Source organism: Hevea brasiliensis, chromosome 2 (assembly GCF_030052815.1).
Source record: "Hevea brasiliensis isolate MT/VB/25A 57/8 chromosome 2, ASM3005281v1, whole genome shotgun sequence".
In the NCBI taxonomy this organism is placed as follows: Eukaryota; Viridiplantae; Streptophyta; class Magnoliopsida; order Malpighiales; family Euphorbiaceae; genus Hevea; species Hevea brasiliensis.
Window position 1 is genome coordinate 111,093,927 of NC_079494.1, and position 19,206 is coordinate 111,113,132.

General features: G+C 35.8%; 1 protein-coding gene across 1 annotated transcript; it reads left to right on the top strand.

Annotated features, from left to right (window-relative positions):
- Positions 1 to 120: 120 nt before the first annotated feature.
- Positions 121 to 16,949, top strand: LOC110665538 (serine/threonine-protein phosphatase BSL1). The gene is made up of 21 exons (XM_021825707.2): positions 121 to 707; positions 797 to 857; positions 953 to 1,031; positions 1,143 to 1,222; positions 1,321 to 1,415; positions 2,576 to 2,675; positions 2,775 to 2,844; positions 7,143 to 7,244; positions 7,457 to 7,538; positions 7,619 to 7,789; positions 9,551 to 9,734; positions 9,864 to 10,065; positions 10,145 to 10,312; positions 10,409 to 10,647; positions 15,102 to 15,186; positions 15,276 to 15,374; positions 15,454 to 15,653; positions 15,736 to 15,811; positions 16,033 to 16,168; positions 16,246 to 16,385; positions 16,490 to 16,949. Exons 1-21 carry the CDS (start codon positions 503 to 505, stop codon positions 16,571 to 16,573), a joined length of 2,658 nt encoding a protein of 885 aa, XP_021681399.2. The 5' UTR covers positions 121 to 502; the 3' UTR covers positions 16,574 to 16,949.
- Positions 16,950 to 19,206: the final 2,257 nt, after the last annotated feature.

Sequence of the window (19,206 nt, forward strand, 5' to 3'; positions counted from 1 at the left end):
ATATTAAATGATTTTTAATGGGAGTAATAATTAAAAAAAAAGAAAAAAAACAGTGATTGCTTTTCCTTTCTGCCTTTGACAGTTGTATTAAATGTCAGTGAAATATCCCAGCACAGGGGGAACCACCTCAACGGTTGACTCAGGGCCCCTTTATTAATAGTTTCTTCGCATTCTCTCTCGGGGAGATATCAGCTTCGCTTCTCCAATCTTCAACCTAAGAACCCTTTTTAAATTCTATTTTATATTATTATAATTTTAATTACCACTAATTCGTAATTCCATTCCTTAATTACAATTATGATGCTTATTATTATACGCGACAAAATATATAATAATACGGAAAAGTAAGGAAAGTTGGTCCGGAGCGTTTAGCCCGGGCCGCGCCGCCACTATCACCACATCTGCCACCGTGGTTCTCCGATATTTAGGTTCTCTGTTCTGTTTATTAACGAGTCTCGGATTTCGTGATCCTTAATCCTCGTGGCCTTGCCTTGCCTTTGCAATGGCTTCGAAGCCGTGGCTTTACCCGGCTCCCTCCTATCGTCCCCTGGAGACGTTCTGGGATACAGATGAAGACGCTCCTGGTCCCCGATGCGGTCATACCTTAACGGCTGTTGCCGCCACCAGCACTCAAGGACCCCGGTTGATTCTCTTCGGAGGTGCCACCGCCATTGAGGGTGGTGGCTCTTCCTCCGCCCCCGGCATTAGTTAGGATTCCTCTCTTTCTCTCTCTCTCTTTCTGATAAGTTACACGAAAGTTGCTTGCTTGATCAATTGCTTTGTTTATTTCTTGTAGGATTGGCCGGAGTCACCAATTCGGTTCATTCTTACGACGTTCTCACTAGGAAATGGACTAGGTAGTTTATGCTTTTGTTTTTATTGGGGTTGGATGGGTTAAATAGTGCTGTTGAATTGATTTTAAGCTGCCCTTCTTGATGTCTTGTCTGATCAGAATACGACCTGCTGGGGAACCTCCATCTCCTAGGGCTGCGCACGGGGCAGCTGCAGTTGGTACCATGGTTGTCTTTCAGGTGATTGGACCAGGAATTGTGAAGGGGCATTGAAATAACTTTTATTTGGTTAGTGTGTTTTTGACATTAATAAATATTCTCTTTTCTAACACGAAAAGTGATCAATTTTAGGGCGGGATAGGTCCTGCTGGGCATTCAACTGATGATCTCTATGTGCTTGACTTTACCAATGATAAATTCAAGTGGCATCGGTGAGTTTCTCTTTTCTTATCGCTTAAGTTTTGGCTAACATATCTTTGTTGTGATTTGTGAATTGTGAACTCATTAGGATCTCTTGATGTGAGTGTAGAGTGGTTGTACAAGGACAGGGTCCTGGCCCTCGCTACGGCCATGTAATGGACTTGGTTGCCCAACGATTCCTTGTTACTGTCAGTGGCAATGATGGTAAGAAGTTTTGTTTTCCAAGCTTTTATATGTTTTTGTGTTCATGTTTATGTTGTCCTTGGCTTTACCTCTTATGGAGCACTACAGTGAAACAAAAATCTTATTTGTTTAATTACTCTTACTGAAAATAAATGTACAAGAAAATTCATTTGGAACTGAAGTCATTTTTCAATGGAGGTTCATTTGGAACAATAAATTTGTTTCCATGATATTCTCAGTTTGATCATTGGCCCTCAGTTGTGCATAGCCTTCCAGTTGTAAGAAACATCTTGGTTCGACCTATGTTCTCTGTCTGGCACGTGGATTGCATTTGCATTGATAATTTCACAATCCGTACATAAGATGCTGGGATTGATAAAAATAATTGTAGGTCTTAGAGGTTAGGACCCAAGCTGCTGGTATTTTTTGCATGTTAGTTGAGTTAACAAGAGTAGGTAGAATTCTGTCAATGTGAAGTCATTATGTAATGAATCAATATTGTTGATGTAGAAAATAGTTTTATTGGATAAGAGAAGTCGTAAACTCGCTATAACTTTGGCTAGGGAAAACGTGATAGGTTCCCATCCACTGTGCAGTGGATGTTGACCTTTCCATGTTAAATTTGCTTGATATGATTTGTCTGAGTTCTATTATTTTTTCTCTTACTAATAATAATGCGTGATTATGTCCAAGATTTCAGTGTATACTATTTTGTTAGGTGGTGTTCTAGAATGTAGTAGGCAAACTCATTAGGTTATGAAAACTTTAACCTAGCCTAAAATACTGTGTGGGAAGGGCAGTTGTTGATGCAAGCAATTGTTGGAGTAATAACTAGATTTAGATTGCTCATGCAAGGTTTTTACTCTACTTTGGTGTGGATAGGAATGTGTATGAGAAAATCTGTCATGATAGGAACTCATTCTGTTTTATGAGATCTGTCTTTTTATCTCTGTACTTCTGTGGTTAATTTTTTGCTGTTAAATTTATGGGCGATTTTGGGTTAACCAATGTGTCATCCTTCCTTTTGGTAGCTTCTGTGATGGACAATTGCATTAAATTTGTGTTCTGTAATTTTATTGTGAATGGTTTTCAGAAAATGCATCAATGCATCGAACTGATGATTTTGTATTTTTGGCTTGCATCCAAAGAAGTGTATTTACTTATTTCTCATTAATTCATAGGGAAAAGAGTTCTATCTGATGCGTGGGCTTTGGATACTGCCCAAAAGCCATATATATGGCAGCAACTAAATCCTGAAGGTGATAGGCCTTCTGCTAGAATGTAAGTTTGTTTAGTTTGCCAAATTTTCAAAATTGTCAGCTGTCTTTTCATTGATCATTATGTGTTTTATGTTTAACATGGTATAGCATTGCTTTGTAGGTATGCAACAGCTAGTGCCCGTTCAGATGGCATGTTTTTGCTATGTGGTGGAAGAGATTCTTCTGGCATGGTATGATCTCTTCTTTAGTTGTGGTTGTAAAGCAGTTGATTACAATAATTTATTTTATAGTCTTGTACTATAGCAGTTGACAGCATTGTATACTGTTTTCCGGTATGCCAACTCAGTATTTTTCTTTCTTTATTTTTAATTGTTTATCATGATAAAAAACTGGATTGGGCATGCCTAATCCTGGTGTGAGGCTGAGTTAATCAAAGTATATGAGGTATTCTGACTTCTGAGTCTAATTTGTACAATATAACATTTGTGATGCAGTCAAGGAAAACCAGCTTTATAGATTATTTTGATTTAGTTCTTAATTGTATAAGTTCAGATTTTTCTTGTAAATTTTTCTATTTAGGAAGTTCAGGGTTTTAGTATCATTTAGAAAATTTTCTTTTCATTAGGAATGATTCATAGTATTGTTTGCTTCTTATTTAGTGTTGGGCTAGAATTTTCCTAGTTTGGGGTTCCTAATCCTGATTAAGTCTCTATAATACCCATATAACTAGGTTTTATTTATGGATAATAAGTGTTTGATTTCAAGGCCTTGTTGTCTACTGTCCTTTTCTTTCCCCTCTTCTTTTTTCCTTCATCTGTTTCATTCAAGATATTGTTGTAGTGATGCTGCAGTGTGAGTTACTGTTCACAACCTCCAAAGAACCTTCCTTTTATTTATTTATTTTGTCTTTTTTCCCACTCTGATCATCTTAATTTGATTTTATAACCCCAATTGCTACCTCTTAAATCTGATGAACCCTAAAATCCTCAATTGCTTGAGATTTTCCCACCAAAGAGGCTTCAGGCAGGCATCATAAGCCGTCTTACTGCTTACGTTATTTTGACATGTTGTAACTTTTGTGTAGAACTAGAGCATTCCTAGTTAGTGTTGGTTTAGTGTTTTCCTACCTTGGGATTCCAAATCCTAGTATTAGTAGTAGTAGTTGTTAGTCTATAAATACCTATGTAATTTAGGTATTTTCCTAGAGAGTTATTATGATTATTATTGATAATTGGGAATGTTGAGATATCACTTGTGGGAACAAGTCCCACGTTGGTAGTGTACAAGAAAATTAAAGGCTATATAAGTGTTGGCAAATCAAATGGCGAGCCAGTTTCAAGCCCAGTTCAACTTGTAGCTTACTAATTTGAATTCACACTCTTGGGTCATAATTATCTACAAATCATATATATAAAATAGAACATTACATATTTATATATAAATATTCTATAATTACTCCACTAATTAAGAATATAAATCCTATCTAAATAGGGAATATAAATCCTACACTAAATAAGAATATAATATTGACTTTCCATAACGCCCACCTCCTCCTCCCCCCCCCCCCCCCAACACCCTAAAAAGGGAATCTCATCAATTCCAATAGAGAATTAATAGAAAATTTGAAATTTGTTTCGCTTCCCTTTTCAGTGTTCTTTGTGTTCAATATTAGATAATAGTTATTGAGGAACTCAAAAGTAGAACTCAGTAAAAGACATGTAATGAAATAGAAAAATGAAAATAAGTTGATTGATTGATAAAAACAAATTGGGACTCAGACAAATAGAAGTGTCGATAAAATGGGTAGAGCCTAACTCAACCCTAAAAGGTACCTTATGGGGGGAGGATTACCCAAGTCTTATATTAAGCATTTTTCTCCAATACATAACTAATGTGGAACTTTAACACACCCCCTTACTTCCAAGACTAGATATTTGGAGCAAGAAGTTTGGAGGACTGGATATATGTGTGTGGCCCAACGTTAAGATTGGGGTTGGCTCTACTACCATGTTGATAAAATGGACTGGGCTAACTCCACCCTAAAAGGTACCTTACATGGGGAGGATTGTCCAAGTCATATATTAAGCAATTTTCCTCAATATCCTGCTGATGTGAAACTTAATAGAAAGAACTGATTCTTTTTTTTTTTTTTTCTCCTTTCCAAATTTAATAAGAAGGTTGAAAAGTAACACGAAAATATGCCTACTGCTGTCTCTACTATTAGGAAATTGGAGTTCTATTCAATTTTTTTTAAATCATTTCTGATACATGCCTAGCACTCCAGTCCGGTTGACCAGGTTGGGTAAAATGGAAGAAGGGCTCTACCTCTTGATAGATAAGCTTCAAGGCTGTTAACCACCTTAATAGCCGAAGACCTCTAGGTTGGTAGCACATAATCTGGTTGCCCAGCTTAATTGAGGATCACCTTCCAAAAGCAGGTTACCTTTCATCCAAGCTTGGCAAGCGGACTTAAAGGAGATGCACACAATTATTCTTTTATCTTCCAAATTTAGGCAGTAACATATTCCCATGTTTTTAATTTAATTATCTGAATTATAGGACTCAATTAAGCAATCAATTGTAATTCCCAAAAATAAAGGATCTGCAATTTATGTATTTATACATAGAATGGAATAAGGGGATGGAAAAAAAAATTTCAGTCTTTGTTTTCTTTGAAACATGGATTAGATCTTTAGAAGTAAAGGAAGCACTTAAGAGAATGAAAGTAGGTAAAGCCTGTGGACCTGATGAAATACCAATTGAAGTGTGGAAGTATTTGGGAGATATGGGAGTGGCATGGTTAACTAAATTATTTAATAAGATTCTAAACTCAAAGAAAATGCCTGAAGAATTGAGGAAGAGTATTTTAGTACCTATTTTTAAAAATAAGGGAGACATACAGAGTTGCTCAAACTATAGGGGAATTAAACTCATGAGCCATACTATGAAGTTGTGGGAGAGAGTTGTGGAGCATCGACTACGTCATGATACTTCTATCTCTCTCAATCAATTTGGTTTCATGCCTGGTCGTTCAACTATGGAAGCGATCTTTCTCATTAGAAGCTTGATGGAGAAATATAGAGATGGGAAGAAAGATCTACACATAGTTTTTATTGATTTGGAGAAGGCTTATGATAGTGTTCCAAGAGAGGTCTTATGGAATGCGTTAGAACAAAAGAGGGTATCTATTAGGTATATACAAGTATTGAAAGATATGTATGAAGGAGCAACTACTATTGTGCACACAGTGGGAGGGGACACAAGAGATTTTCCGATCTCAATTGGATTACACCAAGGATCAGCCATAAGCCCTTACCTTTTTACATTAGTTTTAGATGAATTGACGAAACATATACAAGAGAGTATTCCTTGGTGCATGATGTTTGCGGATGATATTGTTCTGATAGATGAGACACGAGAAGGAGTCAATAGGAAGCTAGAACTTTGGAGAAGTACTCTAGAGTCAAAGGGTTTTAAGTTAAGTAGAACGAAAACAGAATACATGCATTGCAAGTTCAGTGAAGGCCAAACTGGTGATAGGGAAGGAGTTAGTTTGAATGAAGTGGCCTTTGTCCCAAAGCAATCACTTTAAATATCTAGGCTCAGTCCTTCAAGTAGATAGGGGATGTGAGGAGGATGTTAGTCATAGGATTAAAGCCGGATGGTTGAAGTAGAGACGTGCCACGGGAGTTTTATGTGATCGTAAGATTCCCAATAAATTAAAAGGAAAATTTTACCGCATGACCATACGACCGGCTATGCTATATGGTAGTGAGTGTTGGGCCTTTGAAAGAGTCCTACGCATCTAAGATAAGAGTTGCGAGAGATGAGAATGTTAAGGTGGATGAGTGGCCATACTAGACTAGATAAAGTCCGTAATGAAAGTATTAGAGAAAAGGTAGGAGTGGTGCCAATTGAAGATAAGTTGAGATGCACACAATTATTCTTTTATCTTCCAAATTTAGGCAGTAACATATTCCCATGTTTTTAATTTAATTATCTGAATTATAGGACTCAATTAAGCAATCAATTGTAATTCCCAAAAATAAAGGATCTGCAATTTATGTATTTATACATAGAATGGAATAAGGGGATGGAAAAAAAAATTTCAGTCTTTGTTTTCTTTGAAACATGTTGCAAGCTCCCTATTGAGGTTGTAGGTTGTGAGCTCCCTATTGAGCTTTTAGGTTGTGAGCTCCCTATTAAGCTTGAAGGTTGTGAGCTCCATTATTGAGCTTGTAGGTCAAGGATAGAATAAATCCAAGACCCCTTCTGCTTACGACCAATCTGTGACACGATCCATAACTTGGGGCCATATCAATTTCCCAACTGTTTCTAACCAATATTACTGTCATTCCCCTCTAGCAGTAAGCTTCCTCATAATATATTTTCAAATTATACCAACATTATGATGCTTCAATAGTAATAATTTTTTCTTGTAGCTACTTCCCTTTGAGCTACAGTTATTGATAATTGTATTTTTCCATCATGTTTAACTTTAATGCTTTATTGCTGTGTGCTTAAACAGGCACTTGGAGATGCTTATGGGCTTTTAATGCATAGAAATGGTCAGTGGGAGTGGACTCTTGCACCCGGGGTATCTCCTTCACCAAGGTACCAGCATGCTGCGGTGAGTGATCAGTAAAGACTAGAACTTTATGCCTACTAGGTTTATGTTCTCCAGTTCATCAATGGGATATTTTGAAGTATAATACTAAGTGTAGAACGTTCTCTGGGGTTCGGTCATTTGTTCAGAGCATCTAGAAGAGTGAGATTATAGGTGTTCACTCTTTTATGTGTTTAATTTATGTTTGTCCCCATAATGACATTGCTTGCTATCAGGTTTTTGTTGGTGCTCGATTACATGTTACAGGAGGTGCCCTGAGAGGGGGACGTTCAGTAGAAAGTGATGCGGCTGTTGCAGGTAAACTTTTGGTATTTTTGGCTCTTATCATCATAAAATATAAAATACAATTAACTTATTTTCTGTTTCTATTTTTGTAGTATTGGACACTGCTGCTGGTGTTTGGTTGGATAAAAATGGGCTTGTGACTTCACCAAAAACCACCAAGGGACATTTTGAAAATGATCCTGCTTTGGAGCTAATGCGTCGTTGTCGCCATGCATCTGCTTCTGTTGGCGTTCGAATATATGTTTATGGCGGTCTGAGAGGAGGTAATGATTGTATTAATTTGTTGAGTCTAGAACCATTCATCAATTGAGAATATATTTATTTAAGTTAGGAGTAGCAGAATCTATTCTGTTAAGCAGTGCAAGAAGATACTAGTTTTGATGTTTATTTGCATGTAGCACCCCTAGGTTTATGCTCCAATTCTACTAGACAATGTGACATTTGCTACTTGTGTGCACCCTCCCACATTTTATATCCCATGTCTTTTCTTTAGTTACACAGCTGACAGTAGTCATGTTGTGGCAACCATTAGAGAAGTGCTTGGATTGTGGGATTCATCTGGGAAGGAGGTGATGAGCAGGTTGGCATTATGTAGAATTACCTTAGTCTATAGGTAGTGATGCCAGATATTTTGTTGTTTTCTATGGTTAGATGTAATAATTGAGATATGAGTGGATATTTCAGTCATTGTCAATGGACTTCTGGTGAATGATATTGTTCATCTGTAAGAGATTGAATTTATCTTGACCAAAGTAGTCATTCTCCTTTTTGTATGGACTTGTGATGCCACCTCTGTGTCTGCTATCTGGTTTGATTATGCTTGTCATTTGGCTATATAGTCTGTCTTAATATTTTGAAGTAAGAATTTCCTTCCCTTACATAGCTTTTCATTCCATTCCATTGTATTATCTCAGTCTTCAGTGAATCATCAACTAAATGCATGCATATGTGCCGGGGTGTGTTTGTATACTTGGTAAAATAAACCTAAAATTAGACATGGAAAGAACACATGATGAACTTTTCTATGTATTTTGAGGGATGCATGAAATTACATCATGTATTAGAATATATAGAACCGTAAAGCTATGTGTATAACTTTGATGCTCAACAACATATACAATATGTGTGCATTGGTAAGTCCATGATCTGCTTAGTACTGCCATATACATTTACCTAAATATATTATAATGGATATTATGTTTTAATAACTTTTGTTTACTGTATGAAGAGTGGGATAAGTATGATATGGAGCCAAGTTACTCTTCCATGTAGCTCTTTTTACCACATATGGTTGCATTGAATTAGTAAACTAAAATAGAAGGCACGACAAGTGTAAAATTTGCATTATGAGTTCTGATTGTTTGCAACTATTTTAAGTAACCCCATCTTTCTTGCATTCCTTAATAAGCATTTCTGTTAGTTAACCAAAGCCAACTTGAAGACTCACATGCACTCCTGCTGCTAATCTAGTATCCATTATCGTATAACATATCCATAAATTTAAATATTTCTGATTTGGTCAGTAACCAATGAAGTTCACAACACAAATCGAAATTGAACTGAGCTAAAGAAATCAATAATTAAAACTGAAATTGAACTGATTTGGTTAACCATTTTTTTCAGTTATGATTTTGGTTTTTCCTTTTTTTTTTTTTTGCTCATTCCTAGTGGTGCTATGCTTGTCTGGCAGTTTTTGGCCAATCCCAACTTATTTGGTCTTAATTTTTGAGTTGTTAGTACTGATTATCTGCAAGTGAAGTGCTCATTTTGTGGGTTTGTTGCTGCCTAATGGTAATTGAACTTCTGTACAAGCATAGAGAAGTAATGGTATGATTGTATTTACCATATGAATTTTCATGTGCTTATGTCTTCTTGTTTGGTTGGGTAATACGCGTTCAGTAGTGTAACCTTAATTGTAAACCTCAAGGGAATTAAGTTTTGAATGTGGGGGTCTCATGATATTTAATTTGTGCAAGTTGAGATAAGATATTCATATTTCATACCAGTTTATTTGTTCTCTATAGATGTGCTGCTAGATGATTTTCTAGTTGCGGAAAGTTCCCCATTACAGTCAGACATGAATTCTCCTGTATTAACATCTGAGAGAGCCTCAACTATAACAAGTCCCAGAATAAATCATTCTAATGCTAATGCTTATGAAGCAAGTTCAGATGTTGGGCCAGAGATCCCTTTGTCTGGTGGAGTCAGGTTTTAACCATCTCTCTCTCTCTCTCTCTGTTGCATGTATTTCTGTGTGTGTACATACGTGTGTGCAAGGGTGTTTTATCATTGTTCAGCTTCTATAAAATTTCACTGATTTACATTCTTCTCGAGTAGCATGGACAAAAATTCTATGGAGAAACTTAGGGAGGCTTCTGCTGCTGAAGCCGAGGCTGCTAATGCTGTTTGGCAAGCAGCTCAGGCAGCATGTCTCAATTCTGCTGAAGAGACATCTGTATCTGATGACAACTCACAAGCTGCAGAAGCAACTTCAGATGGTAGTGATGCAGAGGCTGATGTTCGCCTTCATCCTAGAGCTGTATGTCCTCTCATTTTCCTTATAACTGATGGTACTTTAAATGGAATAGCTGCAAAATTATACTGCCTCACTGTTACAGGTTGTGGTAGCTAAAGAGGCTGTGGGGAACCTTGGTGGGATGGTGAGGCAGTTGTCACTAGATCAATTTGAAAATGAAAGCAGACGGATGGTACCTATGAATAGTGACACACCATATGCTGCCAAAAAGTTCACCAGGCAAAAGTCTCCTCAGGGCTTGCATAAGAAGGTAAGTTAGCAACTTTATTTTTATATGAAAGTTTAACAAAATTACGAGTATTCTTGATGTTTAAGGGCTAGCTCATAATTGTTTGTTTACTTGCAGATAATTTCTACATTGCTTAGGCCTCGGAATTGGAAAGCTCCTGCTAATCGGAGGTTTTTCCTGGATTCTTATGAAGTTGGCGAGCTTTGCTATGCAGCTGAACAGATCTTTATGCATGAGCCCACTGTTCTTCAATTGAAAGCCCCAATTAAAGTTTTTGGTGATCTTCATGGTCAGTTTGGTGACTTAATGCGTCTATTTGATGAATATGGATTTCCTTCCACTGCAGGAGACATCACGTGAGTGTCACACTAAACTAGAGCCTTAGCATTTACTTGTGGGAACAAAACTGCACAATGCAGGGAACTGATTAAATTAATAGCTGCTTTAAGTTTGATGCACTCTTGCTGCTTCCATTTTTTCCCCTCTTTTTTTGTGTGCATTGGCGGATACTGTTGCAATTTTCTCGAGTCTCATTGAGAAACTAAATGTTCTGTTTTATGATAATGTTATTCTGATTTTCTTTTTGAATCAGGTTTTTGTATATGTGGAATTGTTTAAACTGATCGGTTAACTGCTTTGGGGTGGTTTCTCTATGATCACGGATGTACATGGAATTGTTTAAAGTTTGGACTTTACCAGCCTAGGTAGCTGGATTCAAGCCTGTTGATTAATGAATCACATGGAAGGAAGCAAATTGCATTTGTCTTATCTATTATTTGGTGCTTCAATAAATTTTCAATGCATAGGCACTTTATAATTAAACTTCAAGCAATGCAGATTAACGTGCAATTAAAAGATATTAAATTCTTGTTGCAAAGAACGAAATTGGCAATAATAATGATACAAAGCAATAAAAACCTCTCTATATTCTATTTGCAATTTTGCACAGCAAATTACTCTTTTTGTGGCCCTTATTAATAGGTTAGGAAGAACATCTAAAAAACCATGTGCCATGTGTCGAACATTCATCTTTGCATATTTTCTGGTAGTAATTAGCTCATTAGAAGTGGAAAAAGCGCATGCATTTGCATGGTTTGCTCCTTATGGCACAATTGTGGTGGATTGTACTTTGATTTCAATATTTGGTTGTAGTGTATTCACCATTAATTTGGCTTTTTACATTTAGCTTCATGCCCGGTCGTTCAACTATGAAAGCGATCTTTCTTATTAGAAGTTTGATGGAGAAATATAAAAATGTGAAGAAAGATCTACATATGGTTTTTATAGATTTGGAGAAGGTTTATGATAGTGTTCTAAGAGATGTCTTATGGAGAGTGTTTGAATAAAAGAAAGTATCTATTAGGTACATACAAGTGTTGAAAGATATGTATGAAGGAGCAACTACTATTGTCCTCACAGTGGGAGGGGACACGAGATTTTCCTATCTCAGTTGGATCACACCAAGGTTCAACTGTGAGCCCTTACCTTTTTACATTAGTTTTAAATGAATTGACAAAACATATGCAAGAGAGTATCCCTTGGTGCATGATGTTTGCGGATGATATAGTTCTGATAGATGAGACGCGAGAAGGAGTCAATAGAAAGTTAGAGTTTTGGAGAAGTACTCTAGAGTCAAAGGGCTTTAAGTTAAGTAGAACGAAGACAGAATACATGCATTGCAAGTTCAGTGAAGACCGAACTGGTGAGAGGGAAGGAGTTAGTTTGGATGGAGTAGTATTGCCCCAAAGTAATTACTTCAAATATCTCGGCTTAATCTTTCAAGTAGATAGGGGATGTGAGGAGAATGTTAGTCATAGGATTAAAGTCGGATAGTTTTCCACGGGAGTTTTATCTGATCGCAAGATTCCCAATAAGTTGAAAGAAAAATTTTACCATACAGCCATACGACTGGCCATGTTATATGGTAGTGAGTGTTGGGCAATGAAGGAGCCGTATATGTCTAAGATGAGAGTTGCGGAGATGAGAATGTTAAAGTGGATGAGTGACCATACTAGACTAGATAAAGTCCGTAATGAGAGTATTAAAGAACAGGTAGGAGTGGTGCCAATTGAGAATAAGTTGAGAGAAGGGACATTGAAGTAGTTTGGTTATGTGAAGCGTAGACATACAGAGGCTCCAGTTAGACAAGTAGAGCACATTGGGTTAGAGGATAGAAAGAAAAGAAGGGGTAGACCTAATCTGACTTGAAGGAGAGTAGTACAACATGGCCTACAAGCATTACACATTTCCGAGGATTTAACTAAAAATCGTTTAGAGTGGAAAAAGAGAATCCATATAGCCGACCCAATAAATTTTTTGGATAAAGATTTAGTTAAGTTGAGTTGAGTGCATCTCAGTGTTATTAAAGGCGCCAAAAGGCGTCGGGCGAAGCGCCACGCAGTGCCTTGCTTGGGATGAGAGAGGCAGCGCCTCTCTTATATTATCTCTTTTTATTTATTTATTTATTTTATTTTTGTATTTTAAAAGGAAAAATACTCTACCTTTTCTCATTTCCACACAGCAGCAGCAAAAGAAACAGTAGTTTTCTGTGAAAATTAAAAAAAAAAAAAAAAAGAAAGGAAGGAGTAGATGGAAGAAGAAGAGAAGAAACAGAATGAAATGCAGCAGGTTGGTGGCAGTAAATTGATGGCAATAAAATGGAGTGAGAGTAATTGGTGGAGTAATTAGGTGACTTTACTTTATTGGTGGCTGGTGACAATAAATTGGAGTAATTGGTGGAGTAATTAGTTGACTTTACTATGTTAGTGGAGTCATTAGTGGCAGTAATTATAATAAATACAATTCCATAAAATAATTATAATAAAGACAAAGTAATTTATAAGCAGATTTGAAAATTATATTATTCTAGTAGTTAATAATAATAATAATAATAATAATAATAATAATAATAATAATAATAATAATAAAATGATTTTAAATTTACAACTCAACTCAACTAAGCCTTTATCCAAAAAAATTTGGGGTTGGCTATATGGATTCGCTTTCTCCACTCTAAACGATTTTGGGTTAAATCCTCAGAAATGTGTAATACTTCTAGGTCATGTTGTACTACTCTCCTTCAAGTCAATTTAGGTCTACCCCTTTTTTTCTTTTTATCCTCTAACCTAATGTGCTCTACTTGTCTAACTGGAGCCTCCGTATGTCTACGCTTCACATGACCAAACCACCTCAATCTCCCTTCTCTCAACTTATCTTCAATTGGCACCACTCCTACCTTTTCTCTAATACTCTCACTACGGACTTTATTTAGTCTAGTATGGCCACTCATCCACCTTAACATTCTCATCTCTGCAACTCTTATCTTAGACGCATACGACTCTTTCAGTGCCCAACACTCACTACCATATAACATAGCCGGTCGTGTGGCTGTACGGTAAAATTTTTCTTTCAGCGTATTGGGAATCTTACGATCACATAAAACTCCCGTGGCACGTCTCCACTTCAACCATCCGGCTTTAATCCTATGACTAACATCCTCCTCATATCCCCCATCTACTTGAAGGACTGAGCCTAGATATTTAAAGTGATTACTTGGGACAGTACTACTCCATTCAAACTAACTCCTTCCTTATCACCAGTTTGGTCTTTACTGAACTTGCAATGCATGTATTCTGTCTTCGTTCTACTTATCTTAAAATCCTTTGACTCTAGAATACTTCTCCAAAGCTCTAGCTTTCTATTGACTTCTTCTCGTGTCTCATCTATCAGAACAATATCATCCGTAAACATCATGCACCAAAGAGTACTCTCTTATATATGTTTCGTCAATTTATCTAAAACTAATGTAAAAAGGTAAGGGCTTATGGCTGATCCTTGGTGTAATCCAATTGAGATTGGAAAATCTCTTGTGTCTCCTCCCACTGTGCGCACAATAGTAGTTGCTCCTTCATACATATCTTTCAACACTTGTATGTACCTAATAGATATCCTCTTTTGTTCTAACACATTCCATAAGACATCTCTTGGAACACTATCATATCATAAGCCTTCTCCAAATCAATAAAAACCATGTGTAGATCTTTCTTCCCATCTCTATATTTCTCCTTCAAGCTTCTAATGAGAAAGATCACTTCCACAGTTGAACGACCGGGCATGAAACCAAATTGATTGAGAGAGATAGAAGTATCATGACGTAGTCGATGATTTTAAATTTAAATATGTATATATGCTATTATATATGTGTGTGTGTGTGCGCGCGCTAAAAAATATATATAATTTAGGCTATGTCACAACGGGGCGCCTCACTTTCTCTCGTCTCGCAAAAAAGGCAAGGCGAAACCTTACGTCTTAGTGTCGCCTTTCGCCTTAATAACTATGGTGTATTTGCCATTAGGAGCAATCTATCAGTTCAATTCTGTGATGAAGTTGAAGGCAATCTATCCATTCTAGTTTGTGTTTGACATTGTATGTGCCCAAATATTAGGTGCTTTAATTATATCTTCCTTGATAATTAAGTATATGATGCATGGTTAACTTATCATGGGCTCCTTGCTTCAAAATTGAGCTGTATGTTTGATTACATGCCTTTTGATAGTCTTGTTTATGTAAAAGTTTTGCCTAGACCATGTCTAATAGAATGAACCAATGATATTGCAACATTTTACATCAAAATCAAAAGGTTGTATTAGAATAAAACATGAGTTGGAAATGAAATTCTAAATCCTGCAAGATTATTGGTTTGGTCCATATGTAAAGATAATATAATGGGTTTAGGCAAGTAAAATCCCTGACAAAGCTTTGTGCATACCTCTAGACATTTTTAACCAGCTTTTCCATTTTAATGTTGCAGGTACATTGACTATTTGTTTTTGGGAGACTATGTTGATCGAGGGCAGCACAGTTTAGAGACTATAACTTTGCTTCTTGCTCTTAAGGCAAAGCATCTGCTTTGAGGGAATGCTTAACTATATTTCACCTCTGTTCTAGTGTTTGACCTCATTGTGCCTTTGTTATGTCTTTGCAGATTGAGCATCCTGAGAATGTTCATCTGATTCGTGGAAACCATGAAGCTGCTGACATAAATGCACTCTTTGGTTTTCGTCTTGAATGCATTGAGAGAATGGTATGATAAACATGTCACATGCTGTTCTGTACTGTGTATTGCAAATTTCGGTGTTGCTGATGACCAATACTATTTTTAGGGAGAAAGTGATGGAATATGGGCATGGACACGTTTTAATCAACTTTTCAACTTTCTTCCCCTTGCTGCACTTATAGAGAAGAAAATTATATGTATGCATGGTGGCATAGGGAGATCTATTCATTCGGTAGAGCAGATAGAGAAGATTGAAAGGCCCATAACAATGGACGCTGGATCTATAATTCTAATGGATCTTTTATGGTATGTTTCTCTTTGATTTATCCATTCTTTTGCTGTCTATTATTGCTTTCATTAATTTGTCTCATGGCGTGTCTTTAAACAGGTCCGATCCAACAGAAAATGATAGCATAGAGGGTTTGAGACCAAATGCTAGAGGCCCTGGTCTTGTCACTTTTGGGGTATATTTGTCATCATTTATAGTTTTTTTTTTCCCCTTAGGTGCCTGTTTCATGTTAGTTGCTGTAAAAATATAAAAGTTCTTATTGCCTTACATAATTGTATTAATTTCTTGGCATACTATTTTCAGTAGTCCTTTGAAGTCTGATGCTTTTGAAAATCGTACAAGAGCCTAAGCTTTGCATAATGTTTCTTATTTATTTATTTATTATCATAATTGCAGCCTGACCGTGTAATGGACTTCTGTAAGAAAAATAAGTTACAACTGATCATTAGGGCACATGAATGTGTCATGGATGGGTTTGAACGGTTTGCTCAAGGTCAATTGATTACACTTTTTTCTGCAACAAACTATTGTGGTGAGTGAAAATAGCTTGAGTTGTCTGCTGTATTTTTATATGCTTCCTGATTTTATATATCGGTAATATCCATATAGGGACTGCAAACAATGCTGGAGCTATACTAGTGGTTGGCAGGGGTTTGGTGGTGGTTCCAAAATTGATTCATCCCTTGCCACCTCCTCTTCAATCACCAGAGACATCCCCAGAACGAGTCGTGGATGATACATGGATGCAAGTAAGTTTTCTTGCATTTTCAATATTGAAAATTGTCTCTTGGTGTCTAAATCGATTCATGGGTGGGCTAATATTTCTATCCTGTATGTTTTTGGTGTCTTGCAGGAACTTAACATCCAAAGGCCCCCTACCCCAACTCGGGGTCGCCCACAACCTGACCATGACAGGAGTTCACTTGCATATATATGATGTTACTGCCCATTTTTCATAATTCGTGAGATTCATTCCATGTTAGCAAGGAGGCTGATATGCGCTTGTGTTGTACTTTAAGACGTACAAGTTGCAAAAGATGAAAACGTTGCCTAGTGTACGCAGCTCAAAGATGATAGAAGGTTTAGCTATTAAGCGGTGAGTGTGACATATGTAAAATTACTATGAGAAGGGATAGTGTTTGTAATTTTTCTGCTGTTTATAGTTCATACGGAGGGAAGTTGGGTTAGTTTGTGCATTGTAATACCAAGGGGATGACACGAGAGGCTTTTATTCTACTTTTGCTATTTATTTATTTATTTTTTAAAGTGATTTCAACAGTTATATGTGTGTTATAAAATTTTGTTTTTTTAAAGTGATTTCAACCGTTATACTCAACTCAACTAAGTTTTTATCCCAAAAATTTGGAGTCGGCTATATGGATTCGCTTTTTTCATTCTGAACGATTTTGGGTTAAATCCTCAGAAATGTGTAATACTTCTAAGTCATGTGTAATACGATTTTGGGTCAACCGTTATATACATTATAAATCTAACAATAAAAATACCTTAGAAGAGTCGAATCTTATAAATAGCTCCTATTTTATGATGGCAGGGTAAGTTGACTGATCCATGTTCTTCTGATTTTTCTTTCCTAGAGGGATAGGAAGAGAGAAATTATTCCTTTAACATTCATTTTACATTTTTATTAAAATTAAGAAACAAAATGATTCCTCGTAATATTAAAACAAAATAAAATCATTTTATTAGAAAAAAATTGATTTAAGAAAATTTTACAATTTATCTCATTATGATATCTCTTCAGTAAACGAAAAGTTTTAAAAATTTAATAAAAAAATAAAATTTATTCAATATTTTAAATTATTATATTTTTTGAAATATCTTAAATTTTAATTAAAATAACTATTAAACGTGAAACGCTAAATAAATATATATTTTTTTTAATTTTATTTATAATATTATATACATTTCTTTATGTGAAGAAATTTTATTTTTTTAAAATAAATAATTTTTTTAATTGATTATTTAAAAAAATTATTTTGTAAAAATTTAATAATATGAATTATAAAATTTTGTTAAATCGTATTATTTTTTGTAACAAAGTAATATTTACTTTATATTAAAACCAAGTAATAATAGAATTTACCTAATCTCAATGTTTGATATTTATTTATTTTTTTAATAAAATAAAATGAAGGATAATAATGATAATAATAATATATTTTTTTTCAAATACAAAAGTGTCTGTCAACTTCAATTGTGTTTAAATTTTTGACAGGATAAAACTCGACGAGCATAAATCAATCGATATATATATATATATATCAAGAAAGCAAACATGTTATCGCAATTTTTTTAACTCAACTCAACTCAACTAAGTTTTTATTCCAAAAATTTGGCGTCGGCTATATGGATTTGTTTTCTCCACTCTAAACGATTTTGGGTTAAATCCTCATAAATGTGTAATGCTTCTAGGTCGTGCTGTACTACTATCCTCCAAGTCAATTTAGGTCTATCATTTTTTTTCTTTCTATCCTCTAACCTAATGTGCTCTACTTGTCTAACTGGATCCTTCGTATGTCTACGCTTCACATGACCAAACCACCTCAATTTCCCTTCTCTCAACTTATCATCAATTGACACCACTCTTACCTTTTCTCTAATACTCTTATTACGAATTTTATTTAGTCTAGTATGGCCACTCATCCATCTTAACATTCTCATCTCTACAACTCTTATCTTAGACGCACACGACTCCTTCAGTGCCCAACACTCACTACCATATAACATAGCCGGTCATATGGCTGTACGGTAAATTTTTTTTTTTAACTTATTAAGAATCTTGCGATCATATAAAACTCTTATTTTAGACGCATACGACTCCTTCACTGCCCAACACTCACTACCATATAACATAGCCGGTTGTATGGCTGTATGGTAAAATTTTCCTTTCAACTTATTGGGAATCTTGCGATCACATAAAACTCTCGCGGCACGTCTCCACTTCAACCATCCGACTTTAATCCTATGACTCACATCCTCCTCACATCCTCCATCTACTTGAAGGACTAAGCCGAGATATTTAAAGTGATTACTTTGGGACAGTACCACTCTATCCAAACTAACTCATTCCCTATCACCAGTTTGGCCTTCCCTGAACTTGCAATGCATGTATTCTATCTTCATTCTACTTAACTTAAAGCCCTTTGACTCTAGAGTACTTCTTCAAAGTTCTAGCTCTCTATTGACTCCTTTTCACGTCTCATCTATCAGAACAATATCATCTGCAAACATCATGCACCAAGGAATACTCTCTTGTATATGTTTTGTCAATTCATCTAAAACTAATGTAAAAAGGTAAGGGCTTATAGCTGTCCTTGGTGTAATCCAATTGAAATAAAAAAATCTCGTGTCCCCTCCCACTGTGCGCACAATAGTAGTTACTCCTTTATACATATCTTTCAACACTTGTATGTACCTAATAGATAACCTCTTTTGTTCTAACACATTCCATAAGACATCTCTTGGAACACTATCATAAGCCTTCTCCAAATCAATAAAAACAATGTGTAGATCTTTCTTCACATCTCTATATTTCTCCATCAAGCTTCT